The sequence below is a fragment of the Dasypus novemcinctus genome, chromosome 30 (assembly GCF_030445035.2).
Source record: "Dasypus novemcinctus isolate mDasNov1 chromosome 30, mDasNov1.1.hap2, whole genome shotgun sequence".
NCBI classification, from domain to species: domain Eukaryota; kingdom Metazoa; phylum Chordata; class Mammalia; order Cingulata; family Dasypodidae; genus Dasypus; species Dasypus novemcinctus.
In genome coordinates, this window is record NC_080702.1 from 40850646 (window position 1) to 40868600 (window position 17955).

General features: G+C 34.3%; 1 protein-coding gene across 1 annotated transcript; it reads right to left on the reverse strand.

Annotated features, from left to right (window-relative positions):
- Nucleotides 1–12065: 12065 nt before the first annotated feature.
- LOC131276836 (olfactory receptor 7C1-like) lies at nucleotides 12066–13034 on the reverse strand. The gene has a single exon (XM_058290410.2). The coding sequence runs from the start codon at nucleotides 13032–13034 to the stop codon at nucleotides 12066–12068; it is 969 nt and encodes a 322-aa protein (XP_058146393.1).
- Between the last annotated feature and the right edge of the window lie 4921 nt (nucleotides 13035–17955).

The window sequence follows — 17955 nt, forward strand, 5'->3', positions numbered from 1 at the left end:
GGAGGAATAAAATGTGGATGAAAGTGGACTTACTGATATTCTATTCATGAACTATTGTGATTTAGTAATCGAAGAAAATATGGCATTGTTGTGGAGAAAGTGGCCATGGTGGCTGCTGAGTGTGGGAAATGGGAGGAAGAGGTGAGATGAGGAGGCATTTTCGGGACTTGGAGTTGTCCTGGGTGATGCTGCAGGGACAGTTACCAAAGATTTTATGTCCTCCCATGGCCCACTGGATGGAACGTGGGAGAGTGTGGGCTATGAGGCGGACCATTGACCATGAGGTGCAGTGGTGCTTAGAGATATATTCACCAAATGCAATGAATGTCTCGTGATGATGGAGGAGATTGTTGCTATGGGGGGAGGCATGGGGTGAAGGGGGTGGGAGGTAGATGGGGACCTAATATTTTTTTAATGTAATGTTAAAATATTACATAAAGACAAAAAAACGTGAAGCCTAATATGTTGCCAATTTCCATTAACAGTAAATGGAATATAGTGATGGGTTTAAAGATGAGATGTAAACTAATATAAAGTACAAATATATTGGAGTATCAAAAAATGAAAACAATGAAGAAGCTTTGTTTTTGTCGTTTTGTCTTTCACCATTGCAATAGGTGTTGCCCTGTACGTACAGTGGCAAGGCAATTTCTTTCATTTCGTCCTCAGTGTCTATATCCTTTCTTTTTTTCTAATTATTTTTTTGGCTTCACAAAAGTTTTAGGTCACAGTAATTCACATACACAATGTAGGGTACTCCAACATATCCAACATCAAACACATTGTCCCTTCCCCAGCAATGATCTTTTTATATGTTAACATTATATTTGCTGCAGCTGATGTACAGATATTGAAACATAGCTTTCAAACATGGTTCCATTTTGATTTACATTATGGTTTACATTTTAGCCTGTAGACTTTTATGCACTCTAGTTGTAATTAAACATGCACACAAATGTTCATAGCAGCATTATTCACTATTGGCAAAACATAAAATTCGATTCTGTGAACAAATCAGGATTGCTGTTATCTGGCTGCTGCCAACCTGGCCAGTCCATCTTTTGCTTCCACATCGTGCCCCTCATTGTTCATCAGATATTAAGAAATTTATTTAAAACCTCAAGAAACCTTACAGTTATATTGAGCTCACATTTCTATCCCTGGCATCTCTTCTTTGTGTGCTCCTACTACATAATTACTCCAATTCCTCCTTCTCGACTTCCAGTTGGTTATTTTTCATAACAGGGAAATGTCATATGTATCTTGAAAGCAATACAATTGCCCTTTATACTCAAATCACACAAAGTGAAATAGCTTTGGCATCCTTGTTCAAATATACTTGGTATGGTATGACGTGTGTAGGGTGAACTAGCATTTGGCAGCCATTTCTCTTTCCTGCTTTGCATTCCTGTACTCAAAGTGTGGTGAACTAAGAGGTGCAGTGATTTAAGCAAATCTCAGGACAACAGTGTCCTCCTAACTGAAATCAGAAAATGCATCATATTTGTGGAGTCAACAATTTCAATGTAGTCTTTTTGGTTATAAAATATTCCTGATAAGATAAAAAATCAGTGTTTTGTATTTCCAGCAACTTGAAAGGCATACATTTAGTTTCTTAAACTATATTTAGGTACATGTTTAATAAGCTTGTTCTCAGCATTCTAATCGAGATTTTATTTTTTTTATTTTTAAAGAAGCTTTAGATTCAATAAATATTACAGAAAAACATAAGGGATATAAGTAAACTCATATTATTAATGTAACATTTTGTACAATCTATATATTTTTAAAAATAAATTAAAAATCTATTTAAAAAACATAGGGGGGAAACGATGTGCCTCAACCAATTGGACTCCTGTCTACCATATAGGAGATCCAGGTTTCAATGCCAGGGCATCCTAGTGAAGGCAACCAGACCCACATGGGGAGCTGGCCCACGCGGAATGCCAGGGCATGCAGGAATGTGAATGCACCCTGCACAGGAGAGACACCCTTCACGGGAATGTTGCCTCATGAGAGAAATTCCACCCCATGCAGGAGTGCCAGCCAACCTGGAGAGCTGGTGCAGCAAGATGACACAACAAGCGACACAGTGGAGAGAAAATAAGAAGATGTAGCAGAACAGGGGAGCTGGGGTAGTGTAAGAGAGTAATTGCCTCTCTCCCACTCCAGAAGGTCCAAAGATCAGTTACCAGAGTCACGTAATGAGAATACAAGCAGACAGAGAAGAACACAGAAAGCAGACAACATGGAAATCAGGGGGAGAAATAAATAAAAAAATTAAAAATTAAGGATTTCTGTATGTTCCATGGCTTCCCCCTCCCACACTTTCCCCCATTAACATCCTTCATTAATGTGGTACATTTGTTACAATGGATGGACATATGTTGGAGCATTGCTATTAACCATGGATAATACTTTACATTATAGTTTACACGCATTTTAATAGTTTATGATAAAATGTCTTATGGCTGGTATCCATCATTTCAATATCATGCAGGACTATTCCAATGTTCTGAAAATGTCCCCATGTTACACCTATTCTTTGCTCTCCCTCTCTGCAGAATCTCTGGGTCCACTGACTTCATATCAATGATAACATTTTTATATTGTTGAAATAATAATATGTCTATAATAGAATAATAAGTCTAATTTAGTCCATTGTTCCCAGAATCTCAACAGAGGAGCAACATTTACTCTCTAGATCACCAGATTCACTTAGGACAACTAGCAATGTGATGATGGACAAGGCTCATCCCAAGGAACAGAGACTGTCTACAACTGCAAGCAAGATATTTACATCCATCTGTCCATGGTATCGATGTCCCCTCTCAATTAGAAACAGAGTGGGCATCACCATCACAACATCCCAATTTGGGGAATGAACAATGGACAAATAGAGATTTTGTTCAAAAGGAGAAACTGTCTAAATAAAAATAGACATAAAGATAAAATATTTGCTACAATAGCTGATTGCATAAAATCAGATCTTACAAACTAGTTATCTGGGAATTGATATGTAAGTTATTGGGTTCGAGAAGAAGAATGGCACTAAATACATTGTATAAATGTACACCACTAGTCTATGTATATCGCTGGCATATGTGACTCACTATATATTGTTTGTATTCACCCCAAAGACAGTGACTTGGAGAGATATGAATAGGCTGACTGGTTTATGTGATAAATGATTTTGTTTAGAATCATAATTTAAGATATCCATTGACTTGGGTCTCAAATGCAATCGTGAGATTCCCTAAAAATGGCAAGCTGAGGATATTTAATTTTCAAATTAAGTCACAATATAAAATCAGACATTTTGAAGAAAAGTATGAATCAAATGTCTTCTCTGAAAACTACAGTCAGATGTGAGATGTCTGAAAATCAGAAACTGATTCTGTGGGTGGATAAATTTAAAAATTAAATGCATTCACACCTTGCCAAAAAATGTGAAGTAAATTAATATGAATGTTCAGATCACATTTATTCCTCAAAGTTTAACACTAGCTCAGAACAATTACCAATCCCAAAATGCCACTCTGGTTTGCCAAAATGATGGATCTGAATCAACTGGTGAATGAATAATTAGCTTTTTTCTACCTCACAGGAAACACATTAGGATTACATAAAAACACTGATATTATTTCCTAACATCTGGCACTAACAGCTGAAAAAGCCACAGTTGGCAGTGTACAAAATAACTACATTGTTTTTTTAATTGATTTTATTGAAATGTCTTCATGAACCATACAATCCATCTAAAGTACACAATCAGTATTATTTGGTATAATTACTGAGTTGTCCATTCATCATTTCAATCAATATTAAAGCACTCACATTACTCAAAAAAGGAAACATAAAACAAAGCAAATAAACACACAAAAAAACCCTAAGTCTTAGTGGTCATCTCTCAATCTCTCTATCCTTCTCCTGCCATACAAAACTTCTCAACTCTTTCCGTCTCTATAATTTATTTATATTTACATTTTATATAGATGGAGCCTAATTATATATAATAAACTTTTGGTCCAATTTTTCACTTAGCATATGTGCTTTATTTACTGTTGATGGAAGGTTATTATTATATTATGATATAATAATATCATATTTGCTTTGGTTGTATTTTCCAAAAATATACTCTGATATTAATATCTTGAAACAGTAGTATAATTTTTTTTCTATTTCATACAGAAACAGTCATATATACATTATTAATCATACTCATTTTTCACAAGGTTGTTTGCTATGCTATATAGTCCCATGTTTTATTTTTTACCTTTCCTTCTAGTATCATGCATGACCTTGAACATTCCCTTTCAACCACTCTCATACCCATATATTACAGTGGCTAATTAGAAACACTATAATGTGCTTTCACCATTTCTGTGCATTTCTGAGCATGCAAATACATATTACCCAATTCTGTACAAATTAAACCTCACCTTTCTAATCTCTAACCCTATTCTATTTACTGGTGACTTATAATCTAACTACTAACTCTACAAGTTTGCTCATTATATTCTGTTCATATTAGTAAAAACATTTAAAAAATATGGTCTTTTGGTTCTGACTTACTTCACTCAATATAATGTCTTCCAGGAAGAGATATTGTCATATGTTTCATGACTTCATTAATTTTTAGAGCTGAAAAATGGTCTGCCATATGTATATATACCAAAATGTATCCATTATTCAGTTGATGGACACCTAGGTTGCTTGCCTTTTGGCAAACATGAATAATGTCCTTATGAACATTAGTGTGCAGATGTCTGTTTTTGTCCCTTTTCTCAGTTCTTCTGGGTAAATGTGTAGTATTGAGGGTCACATGGCAAATCTATATCTAACTTCCTTTGGAACTACCTAACAGAGTTCCACAGATGCTATCCCATTCTACATTTCAACTTACAGTGAGTAATCATTCCTATTTCACCGAGTCATCTCTAACACTTGTAGTTTTGCTTTCTCTTAATAGAAACCATGTATTATGTGTGAAATGATATCTCCTTGTAGCTTTTATTTGCTTTACCATAGTTGCGGGTAATACTTGATATTTTTTCATGGTGCTTTATTGTTATTTATAGTCCTTCTTTGAAAAATATTCACATCCATTGCCCAATTTTTAATTGTATCTGTTTGGTTTTTTACTGTTGATTTGTAAGATCTTTATTTTTCATGAATATTAAACCCTTGTTGGATGTGTAATTTACCAAAATTTTCTCCCAATGAGTAGGTAGGTTGAATTTTCACCTTCTTCACAAAGTCATAAAGAAGTGTTTAATATACAGTAATCCAATTTATCTATTTTTCTTTTGTTTCTCATGCATTACATATACAATTTAAGAGATAAGCACCTACTACAGGAATTTTCAGATGTTTCCTTACATTATCTTCCAAGAGTTTAATTATCCTGGACTTTATGATTAGATCTTTGATCAATTTGGAGTTGATTCTTCTGTATGGTGTAAGAGAGGGAACTTCTTTCATTCTTTTAGTTACTTATATCCACTATTCCAAGAACCATTTTTGAATAGAGTGCTCTGTCCCAGTAAAGTGGACTTTATAGGCTTATAAACAAATCAGTTGACCATAAAGTTAAGGACCTATTTATGAATGTTCAATCTGGTTCCATTTATCCATGTGACTATTTTTATACCAATACTGTGTTGTTTTTACCGCTGTAGCTTTGTAATACACTTCAACCTCAGGAAACATGAGTTCTCCAACTTTGCTCTAAATTTGTGGATGTTTATGGTATTCAGGACTACTGTCCCTTCCAAATAAGTTTGGTAATTGACTTTTCTATTTCTGTAAATTGGTCTATTGGAATTTAGATTGGGATTCAATTGAATCTACAAATCAGTTTGGGTAACATTTACATCTTCATGGTATTTAATCATCTAACCCATGAGCACAGAATATCCTTCCATGTGTTTAGGTCTTGCTTGATTTCTTTTCACATTGATTTTTATGATCTGTACTTGAGGATTAAGATCATGGGAAAGGCCAAGAGCAATTTCTGGAATATGTTCTGCCTAACAAAATATTTTATAAAGAGCACCCTTGTTCTTTTGAAGAATTGTAGAGATTAGTGAGCTCATAAGTGTTTAAAGAGTCAAGGGTTATATATTACCACCTCATTTAAATTATGACTGGAAAATTGCAGGAGAAAGGCAATTATTGGAGATGGAAATTGGATTAATGTAAAGCTAATCAGATTGTGACTCCAGTTCAGGATGTGAACTCTTTCTGTAGCCAATTAACAAAAACTTTCAAGACAAACACAATTTTCAATGTGAGAGATTATTTATCACTCAAAACCATATAACAAATGTAGTTCCTGGAATTGTGGGAACACAGAAACAACAGAGAAACAAGCAAAGGCCACCTGAGGGACATGCTTTGAGAGCCAGCAAACCAGGACAGTGCTTCACAAGTCCCAGGAGGGTAAGAAACAGAGACATGAAAAGGCATAAACAGCATGCTGTTAGTTACTCCTCCTCTCAGCCACCAGGAAGGTCTCCCCTCCCACATCCACCAGATATGGAGTGGGATTAAAATCCCTGCTCATTTCAGCTGACTGAAAGAGGGGAGCAGACATCTTCCTCCCTGCCAGCTGTTAGAAGGGAAGAGGGAGGCAGAGTCTGAAGACAGAACATCTGAACTGGAAAAGACAGGAGAACAAAAAGAAGAGAAAAGGAATTGAATGACAATAAAAAACACAAAAATATATGCATTATTGGAATCCCAGAAGAAGAGAATGGAAAAGGAGCAGAAAGAATATTTCAGGGAATAAAGATTGAAAACTACCCCACCGTTATGAAAGACATAAATATCAATATACAAGGAAAATGCACAACAAATAGAATAAACATGAGCAGAGCTACCTGAGACAGCAACAAAGCAGATGAGAAATATCAGTGATAAAGAGAAAATTTTGAAAGTAGCAAAAGAAAATAAAAGGAGCACGTACAAGGGAAATTCAAGATTAACTGCTGACCTCTCCTCCACAACAATGGAGGAGAGAAGGAAGTGGTACAATGTATTTAAGTTACTGAAAGAGAAAAACTGCCAAACAAGAATGCTGTATCTGTCAAAGCTGTCATTCAAAAATGAAGGGGAGTTCAAATTATTCTCAGACAAACGAAAACTGATAGAATATGTTACTAAAATCCCAGAATTACAAGAGGTACTAAAGGGAGTGCTGCAGCCTGAAAGGAGAAAACGAAGATGAGAGACAGAGAAAGGAGTATAGAAATGAAGAATATTAGAAAGGGTGAAAAGCTAAACTATAATATGAGACAACAACAGAAAACCAAGATCAAAATGGATGAAGTAAATAATGCCTTTAATGTCATAACATTGAATTTCATTTGCTTGAATTACCCAATCAAAAGACAAAGTCTGATAAGATGGTACAAGAGATTCACCTCAGACATAAGGACACAAACAAATTAAAAGTGAAAGGCTGGAAAAACCTATTCCATACAAATAGTATTCAAAAAGGAATTGGCTAGTGATAATAATAGCAGATAAAATCAATTTTAAATGTAAAAAATATTATAAGGGATGAAGAAGGTCATTATGTATTAATAAAAGTGGAAATTCACAAAGAATAAGTAAATATACTAAATGCTTATGCACTACCCTGAGAGTCACAAGATATGTAATGCACACACTGGCAAAACTGAAGGGAAAATAGATGTCTTTACAATAATATTTGGAGATTCCTATACATCACTCAGTATTGAGAAGAATGTCTGGACAGTGGATTAAAAAAAGCAACAGAGAACTTGAATAATATGATAAATGAATTAGACTTTACAGATATCTACAGAGCATCACAGACAAATACAGCAGGATAAACATTCTTTTCAAGTGCTCATGGATCCTTCTCCAAGATAGACCATATGGTATGTCACATGACAAGTCTCAATAAATTTATAGTGATTGAAATTATACTAAACACTTTATTTGCTCATAAAGGAATGAAGCTGAAATCAAGAATGGACAGAAAAAAGGGAAAGTTATTACATATATGGAAATTAACTGATGCACTCTTAAAGAATCAGTGGATTAAAGGAAAAATTGGAAGACAATTCAGTAATTATTTTGAGGCAAATGAAAATGAGAACATGTCATATCAAAACTTGTGGGACATTGCAAAGGCAGTGCTGAGAGGGAAATTTACAGGCCACATTGCTTACATTAAAATAGAAGAAAGGGCTATAAAGGATAATCTAACTACACACCAGAAGTAGAAAAAACACAGGAAACTAATCCCAAATCAAGCTAAAAGAAAGAAATAGTAAAGATCAGAGCAGAAATAAATGAAATCAATAGAGAGAATTTAAAAAGAAACACAAAAATTGGTTCTTTGAAGAGTTCTACAAAATCAACAAAACCTTAGACTGACAAAGAAGAGAAGAGAAAGGACACAAATAAATAAAGTGAGAAATGAGGGGGGGACTTTAACACTGTCCCTGTAGAACCAGGAGAGATCATAAAAGGATACTATGTACAACTTTATGCTAAAAAACTAAAAAATGTAGATGTTTGACAAATTCCTGAGAACACATGAACCACCTACATTGAATTTTGAAGACCTCAACAAAGCAATCACAAGGGAAGTGATTGAAACAGTCATCAAAAACCTCCCAAAAGTGAAAATCCTGGGTCCAGTAGTATTCATTGAATTCTTCCAATCATTCAAAGTTGAAATAACACCGATCTTGCTCAATGTCTTCCAAAAAACTGAACAGGAAAGAATAATAACAAACTCACTCTACAAACCCAGCATCACCCTAATACCAAAACCAGAGAAAGATAAAATGACAGAGAAAAATAAAACCAAAACCAGAGAAACCAAAAACCAGAGAAACCAAAAACCAAAAACCAAAACCAAAACCAGAGAAAAATAAAATGACAGCCCAATCTCACTAATGTAGATGCAAAAATCCTCAATAAAATACTTTCAAAAAGAAGCAAAATGCACATTAAAAGAATTATACACCACGATCAAGTGGATTTCATCCCACGTATGCAATGGTGTTTCAACATAAGAAAAACATTTATTGTAGTAAAACACATTGATAAATTGAAGAAAAACCCCATGTTCCTTTCAATTGATGCATAAAGGGATTTGTCCAAATACAGCACCTTTTCTTGATAAAAATACTAAAACAGGTAGAAATAGAAGGAAGTTTACTGAATATGGTGATGTGCATATATGAAAAACCTACAGCTTGCATTGTGCTCAGTTGTTAAAGACTGAAAGATTTCCCACTGAGATCAGGAACGAGACAAGGTTGCCCACTGTCATCATTATTATTTAATATTGTACTAGATGTTCTAGCAAGATCAATTAGACTAGACAAAAACTGAAAGTCACCCAAATAATAAAGAAAGAAGTAAAAATTTCCCCATTTGCTGAAGATATGATTTTATATCAAGGAAATCATGAAAAAAATCCACAAAACAAATCTTCCAGATTTAATAGATGAGTATAGCAAAGTGGCCAGAAAAAAGATTAATATGCAAAAATCAATAATGTTTTTATACTACTGATATGCAATTTGAGGAGGAGATCAGGGACAAAATCCATTGATTATAGCAAATAAAACAATAAAATATTTAGCAATAAACTTAACTGAAGACATAAAAGACCTATATTCAGAAACACCGCTAAAGGAAACAGATCAGTTATATAAATGGAAGAGCAATCCATGTTGATGGATTGGAAGACTAAATATCATTAAGATGTCAATTTTCCCAGGACTGATTTACAGATTCAATGCAATCCCAAGAAAAATCACAACAGCCTTTTTTGCAGTAAGGAAAAAGTCAAAAATCAAATTTATTTTGAAGGGTAAGGGACCCTGAATAAACAAAAATGTCTGAAAAAAGAACAAATTTGGAGGACTCTCACTTCCTGACTTTAAAGCTTATTTTTTAGCTACAGTGTTAAAAACAAACACCATGGTACTGGCATAAGAACAGTTTGAGCAATTGAACTGAATCAAAAACACAGAAATTGACGCTTAGTCCATTTGTCAGTCAAGTGATTTCAACAAGGCTGTTGTGCCTACCCAGCTCAGTCAGAACAGTCTATTCAAGAAATGATCGTGGGAGAACTGGTTAGCCATATCCAAAAGAAAGATAGAAGACCCCTATCTCACACTTTATATGCAAATTAACTCACAATGGATCAAGAACTTAAATATGAAACCTAGAACCATAAAATTCCTCAAAGAAAATGTAGGAAATCATCTTCAAGATCTTGCATTAGGATGTAGTTTCTAAAACCTTACAACCAAAGCATGGGCAACAAAAGAAATATAGTTAAATGGGATCTCATCAAACGTCAACACTTTTGCACCTCAAAGGACTTGGTCAAAAGGGTGAAAAGGCAGTCAACTCAATGGGACAAACTACTTTGCAATCACATATCTGAAAAGCGTTTAATATCCATGTCATATAAAGAGATCATACAATGCAACACACCAAAAAGACAAAGTATCTGATTTATAAATGAACAAAATGATTGAATAGAAAACTGTCCAAAGAAGAAATACAAAATAGTGAAGAAACATATGAAAAAGTTTGATATCACTAGTGATTAGCGATATGCAAATCAAAGTTACAATGAGATACCATTTCACATGTTAGACTGGCAGCTTTTAAAAAGTCAGAAAACTGTAAATGTTGGGGAGGATGTGGAGAGATATGAATGATTATTCACTGTTGGTGGGAAAGTCACTGTAGAGGACTGTTTGCGAGTTTCTACAGAATATGAAAATTCACTTGCCAAGGTACCTGGAAATACCATTTCTAGGTATATACCTAAAAGAACTGAGCACTGTGACATGAACTGATATCTGCACACAAATGTTCATAGCTATGTTTTACACAAAAACCAAAATCTGGATACAACCCAGGTGACCACCATCTAATGAATGAATAAAAACTTTGTGGGATATACAAATGATAGAATATTGTGCACAAATAAGAAGAAATGAATTTGTGAAACATATGACAACATGGATGACCCTGGGGGATCTTATGTTGAGTGAAACGAGGTTAACACAAAAAGACAAATACTCTATGATTGCCCTATTTTGAACTAAATGCATTACATCAAAGGTAAATATATTATGTGGAATACGAATATGAGTAGAATTGCATATACAATACTTTTTCTTTGAAGCTGAAGTGAGCATTGAGTACAAAATGTTAATATCAGACAAAAAAACTGAAACATTTTACTAAGTGGAGACCAAACACAGATACTACAATTCTACATATTGTATAATTACATTCATATAAAAGTTGGGATAAATCTATCTATAAAGATGAAAGAAAATTAGTGGTTATGAAGGTCTGAAGAAGGAATGTTAAGTGGTGTGGAGTCTTCTTTTTGGAGTAATGTAATTGTACTAAAATTTTTGAGATGATGAATATACAATAATGTGATTATACTGAAAATCATTGAACATACACACTGGATAGAAGAACCAGAAATAGCAGCTATGTACAGTGGGGGAAGAATAGAGAGGTTGAGAGGTGAGGAATTTTCTTGTTTGTTTGTCTGTTTTTTAATTAGAATAATCGACATAATGAAATGTGCTAATAATGATTGAAGTAATAAATGAACAACGCGATTATAGCAAATATCAATGATTGTACCCTTTGGATGAATTGTGTGCTTATTAATATGTAGCAACAAACGATCTGAAAAATTTTTTTTACGTAGTTGCATTTCTCTGGCAGCAACTGCAGTATACCTTCATCCTTACAGTATCTCTGATAATTTTATAAATACCAAATTACCTATATTAAATATTTCGCTGCTGAAAAATTAGGCAACTGTTACCGCTTTAATACTGATTCTAGGGAATATAATAAGAGAGATGACATGATGTCAAAATAAAATATAGAAGAAACTATTGTATTTGATATATAAAAATTAAAGAAGTAGAATTTTGGAAATTTGGCAAATAACAAATTATGTTTCTGTACACTTATTAAAGTATTTCAATTTAGATCTCCCAGTGTTTGATCTCTGTTAATCATGGGAATTTTTCTAAATTTGAGACAAATAGTACTTTTATAGAAATAATGTTTCTCAACTTTTTAAAGGCCTGTTTTATGTCCTTATTTCTAAGACTATAGATAAAGGGGTTCAACATGGGAGTGACCACTGTGTACATCACTGAGGCTATTGCATTTGCCCTTGAGTTTTGGGTAGTAGCTGAAGTAAAATACACTCCAACACCTGTACCATAAAACAAGAATACTACTGAGATGTGAGACCCGCAAGTCGAAAAAGCTTTATGCTTTCCCCCAGCTGTTGAAATTCTCAAAATGGAGGATGCAATCTTAGCGTAAGAGAAAATGATCACAGTGATTGGAATAACACCCAGAAGTCCAGTTTCAAAATACACAACTATGTCAATGAGGTAGGTGTCAGAACAAGCAAGTCGGACCACCTGAGTAATTTCACAGAAAAAGTGGGGGATTTCCAAATCTGTGCAGAAAGACAATCGCAAAACCATTAAGCCATGTAAAAGAGAGACTAAAACACTCAATAACCAGGATGCCAGCAGTAAGAGGCCACAGAACTGGGGGTTCATGATGACTGTGTAGTGCAGGGGGCGACAGATGGCCACGAAGCGGTCAAAGGCCATCACAGTCAAGAGGGAGATGTCTAATTGTCCAAAAAGTGTGAAAAAATAAATCTGGATGATGCAGCTTCCATAAGTTATAATTTTGCTTTCCGTCTGGAAGTTCAGCAGCATCTTTGGGACAGTGGTGGAGGTGAAACAGATATCTGTAAAAGACAAGTTAGAGAGGAAGAAGTACATGGGTGTGTGGAGGTGGGAGTCCAAAATTATGGCCAGGATGATGAGCAGGTTTCCAGTGAAGTTGACCATGTACATGGACAGGAACAGTCCAAAGAGGAGGGATTGCACCTCTTTATTTTCTGAGAGCCCCAGGAGGATAAATTCTGAAACATGTGTTTGGTTTTCTGGTTCCATGTAGCTGATGATACTACTGAAAAGAGAGCAGAGAAATGCAGATTTAATCACAAGTGTATAGCAGCAAATTAACATAAATTCTATGGTTTGCAAACTCATTAAGTTATGATTTCTTGTTAGACAGATAGATACATAGATAGATGATAGATAGATAGAGAGATTTGCTAGTTAGCTAGATTAGATAGGTAGACAGACAGAGCCATTTATCTAACAACTAACAGGGAAACCAAAGCCTCCTGCATCTCCTTGATGTTGTTTCTTACTTGCCATTCTTACCCATAATTGTAAACATTTGGTCACAGCAATAATTTCCATTGAAATTCCTCTTAGAATTGATTTCAATCAACAAATATTTTGACTGGGGATTTTGTAACTTGTGATGAAAAACTTGCAGTAATCGATATTAGTTATGGTTGCAAGATATTCTGAATGCAATCGATATTATGAAGTTGAATGCATGAAAATGGATAAAACGGGAAACATTAAGTTATGTATAAATTACTACAATAAAAATGAAAGCAAATATTTAATTAATTAGAGATACTTTTGTTTCAAGTACACTAGACTAAATACTTAAAGATGCAGTTTCTTTCCAACATGACCTTATATTTAACTCGGTCCATTCCTAAATGTCAGCAAATAATTTTTAGGGTATTTACAAACTAATTCTAAAATTTATCTAGAAACATAGACAACCTAGAAAGCTAATAAAATACTGAATAATAATATGAAAATTTTAGGAACTATTGTGCCTGATATTACCTAGCTAGCCTAAACAATAATGAAGAAGAAAAAAGTTGTAGGACCACATTAACTAGTATCAAGATTTACTATAATAAAGTAATCAAACATTGTTCTCTTGTTGAAATAAAGACATGAACTGATGTTAGAAAATCCAGAGATAGATCCACACAAATGCAGTCATGAGATGTGTGACAAGAAGAAAGTTCAATTCAATGGAGAAAGTGGGGACTTTTTAGCAAATATGCTGTAACAATGGCATAAAATGTCCAGATATAAAGGACATTAGATGCAGGTTGTGTATATTTCACAATATTAACTCAACATGAATAATACAGTTATATATAAAATGTGTAGTATGAAACTTCTGGAAGAAAGCATACAAGAAAATCAAGGGTTAGTGTTTTGTCAATGAGTGTTTAGATATAGCACCCAAAGCACTACTCATGATAGAAGAAAATGTACAAGTTATACATTATTAAAATGGAGAACATCTGTCTGTGAAAGTCATTGATAAGGGAATGAAAAGAGAATCAACAGACTTGGGGAAAGTATTTGCAAATTACATATAAATTATTTGTTTTCAAAAATACATAGAACTCAACACACAACAATAAGAATGCAGACAAGCTATTTAAAAAATGGGCAAAATATCTGAGCAGAATCTTAACCAAGTATATTTATAGTTGTCAAATAAGCATACACAAAAAGATGCTCAAAATTATGTCATTAGTAAAATGTAAAATTAAGACTCAATGAAATATCATAACATGCTTATTAGAATAGCTAAACACCTAACCACTAACAATTCAAATTGCTCATGAGGATATGAAGCAATGTAAGCCTCATTCCTTGCTATTCAGAGTACAAAACGGTATAGACAGAAGGCAGTTTATCAATTTCTTATAAAACTAAACATAGTTTTACCAAACAACCCAGCAATTGTCTTCTTAGTTATATATACAGCTGATTTGAAAACAAATCTCCACAAAAACCACGTATGAATGTGTATAAATGAGTTGTATTTATCCTCTCCAACATCTGAAAGCAAATAAGATGTCCTCCAATATGTAAATAGATAAACACACTGAGCTAAATCTCTACAGTAGAATATTAGTCAATGATTAAAAATAAATGGTCCATCTATCCACAAAAGAAAATGTGATCTCAAATGATTTATGTTAAAGAAACCACTCTAAAAATGTATCATATATACAATTTCAATTGTATCACCTGGATAAGACAAAACAACAGAAAATAGAATGATCACTGGTTGCCAGGGACTTAGGGAGAGAGGACAAGGGTTGAAAAGGTGAGGCACATCAGAATTGTTAGATAGGTGAAACTATTCTCTATAATACTGTAATTGTAGAACAAAGATATTGTGCATTTTTAAAAACCAATTGAACATGGCAACAAGGAGAGTGAACATTATGTATGAAAAACAAATATTTAACAGTTCAAGAGAAATACATGATGGAATGCAAAATGTTCAAAAGCAACCTAACTGTATTACTATGTATGATATACCCTTTCTGAAGGGTATGCAGGGAAAAACTGCTGAAAGAATAATATTGGGTAGTAATGGAGTCTGTAAAATGAAGTAAATGGACACTGTGTGTGAATAGTTTACTCTAGTTTATAAAGTCATATCCCCCCTGGGTATACTTTAACTAGTCTTTTAATTCTATATATGTTCACTGGTATCAAGCAGTGAAGTAAATGGATAACAGTTGTTTCTTACTGTGCAGTGGGAGTTTACAGATAAACAAGGGGAGGAAGCTGGACAGTTCTATGTGGTAATGGTTTGGAGTTTTATACATCACTATGATCTCATGTGAAAGTAAATATAGATATAGAGGTTCACACATAGAAATATTTACAGATATGTGTGTATATACACAGGGTAGTGTACACACATATATTCCCTTACAATCTCCATGGGGAGGGACCAGTGGCAATGCACATATAAAGCACACACATTAGATTTTAGCACAATTCTACAAGAAGATTCCTCTTGGAGAACTATCTAACTGCAGGATTGGGACCAGAACAATACAACAAGGGTCTGGACCAGCTTTAATACCAGAAATTACATAGGTGCTAAAATAAAACCCCCAATGATGGGGATAATATCAAACGTATCCAGGGCACAGCAGAAAGAGCTCCCATGGCCAAAATTGGAAGGAACTGAACAACAAAAATGTACTATCGTATTACAATCCAAAGTAGAAAATAAATGTCCTGAGTCAATACTGATATAAACAAATAGTTGATTAAATAAATAAGAGGCAAATACCCACGCAGAAGAATTGTAATAATTTATATAGACATTGCATGCTCAAGGAGTTGGTGCATAAATTGACTCCTGAATGTGGGCTTCACATAGTGAATTGTTTTCACAGGTGAGGTAGGGAAAGACAGAGAACAGAGGAACTTTTTGCTCAGGGAACCGGAAGCACTGTTCATCTAACTCATTATCAAAGGTAATAAATCATGTTGATGAGATGCAACCTGGATAAGATGTGATGAAACTGGCACTTTAACTCTGATGTCTTCCTTCCAACAATAAATTTAGTCTAGACATGAGAAAAACATCATACAAATTCCAAATGAGGGACACTTTAAAAAAGACCTTTCCCAGACATCTCAAAACTATCCAGTCATGAAAAACAAGGAGAGTCTGAGAAGCTGTCCCCAACAAAGGAATGAAGATTTTATGGCACATAAATGTAATTTTATTTTGTATGGGAGATAACAATAATAGGGAAAGAGGATGAGAGATTCCTGGAAAGTCTCTCTGCTATCCAGGATTTTTTTTTTTTTAATTTTAACATTTTTCTAAAAGATAGGTTTTAAGAAATAAAATTATTGGTGAAAATTCTTGAACTACCAAACCCCAAGTAAATCAAAACACAATTCCATGCCTTGGATAAGAATATCATACTGCTGTGAGTCTCCCATTCTTTGTAAATTAAAACAGAATTGTGAAGGCACTTCTTAAAGTAATTGAATAAAATAATGAATATAAAATGTCTGGCATTGTGCCTGGAATTAATAGTGAATATTTTAAAATTTTGATTTAACCGCACAAGATTCATTCCCAAACTTCCTTCTCCATGTCTGCTGTACTACTTCCAGCCTCCATCTTCTCTCTTGTGCTTAGACAACATGCAGAAATAGTTTTCAACAGAGCTAGATTTCCATAAACATCATCTTCCTAACTCTCTGTACTATCTCTCCAGGAATTTCAAGCATGAAGATCAGTTATCCGGACAAAAGCAAAGCTGTTATCTCACTGCTGACAACCTTGTTCAGCTCATGTTACACTTTTCCCTGCTCTGAACTTCATTGTTCATAAGTAACATGAAGTACTTGCAAATCCTCACCACACCTTAAGGTTGATTTTGTCCCTGTCATCTCTTTGTCCCATATTTTTGTCCCTGTCATCTCTTCTTGTTCTGGTCCTACAAAATTGTCCTCCTGGACTTACTCCAGTTCCTCCTTTATATCTTAATACAGTTATCAGCTCCCTTGAAAAGCTTTCACATACCTCCACGGGTTACAGCCAAAGTTTGGGATCCACATCACCAAGATTTCAGTACAACTCAGAATATTGCATCTACTTAGTTCAAAGTCTCTTATCCATTGTACATGTAATTTTCTCAATACAAAGAAAAATGTCACGTCATTTCTTTGTTCCTAGATGATACTTAGTGCCTGCTTTGAAGTATTTGATGACTAAATGTTTGTTGAATATCTAAAAGAATAATTGAATGAATGTGGTTATAGAAATACTTCCAATAATTGTAGAATAAGAAGACATAGTGAAACAAGGAAAATGCTGCTGACAGAAGGAAACCCCGTGAATGAGAGTGAACACTGGACAAGACAGATTGGAAAAAGACGTTATTTTAGTATCCATTATGCCCCTCCACAATCTGCCTTTTTAAATAAGGAGGACTTTGCATGATTAAGCTTTATTTACCTATATACCTTCTGTTGTCCTAAAATTATTAACAATAGCAGAAGTCCATGGAGTTAAATACATTCCCCCAGCACCTGTGAAGATTCTGTAACTCAACCTGAAGTTATCAGAGAAAGTGTTTTAGTTCACCAATGCGGATTCTTTCTCCAATGATGGATGAAGTTGTAAACCCCGCTCTCAGGAACGGCAGAG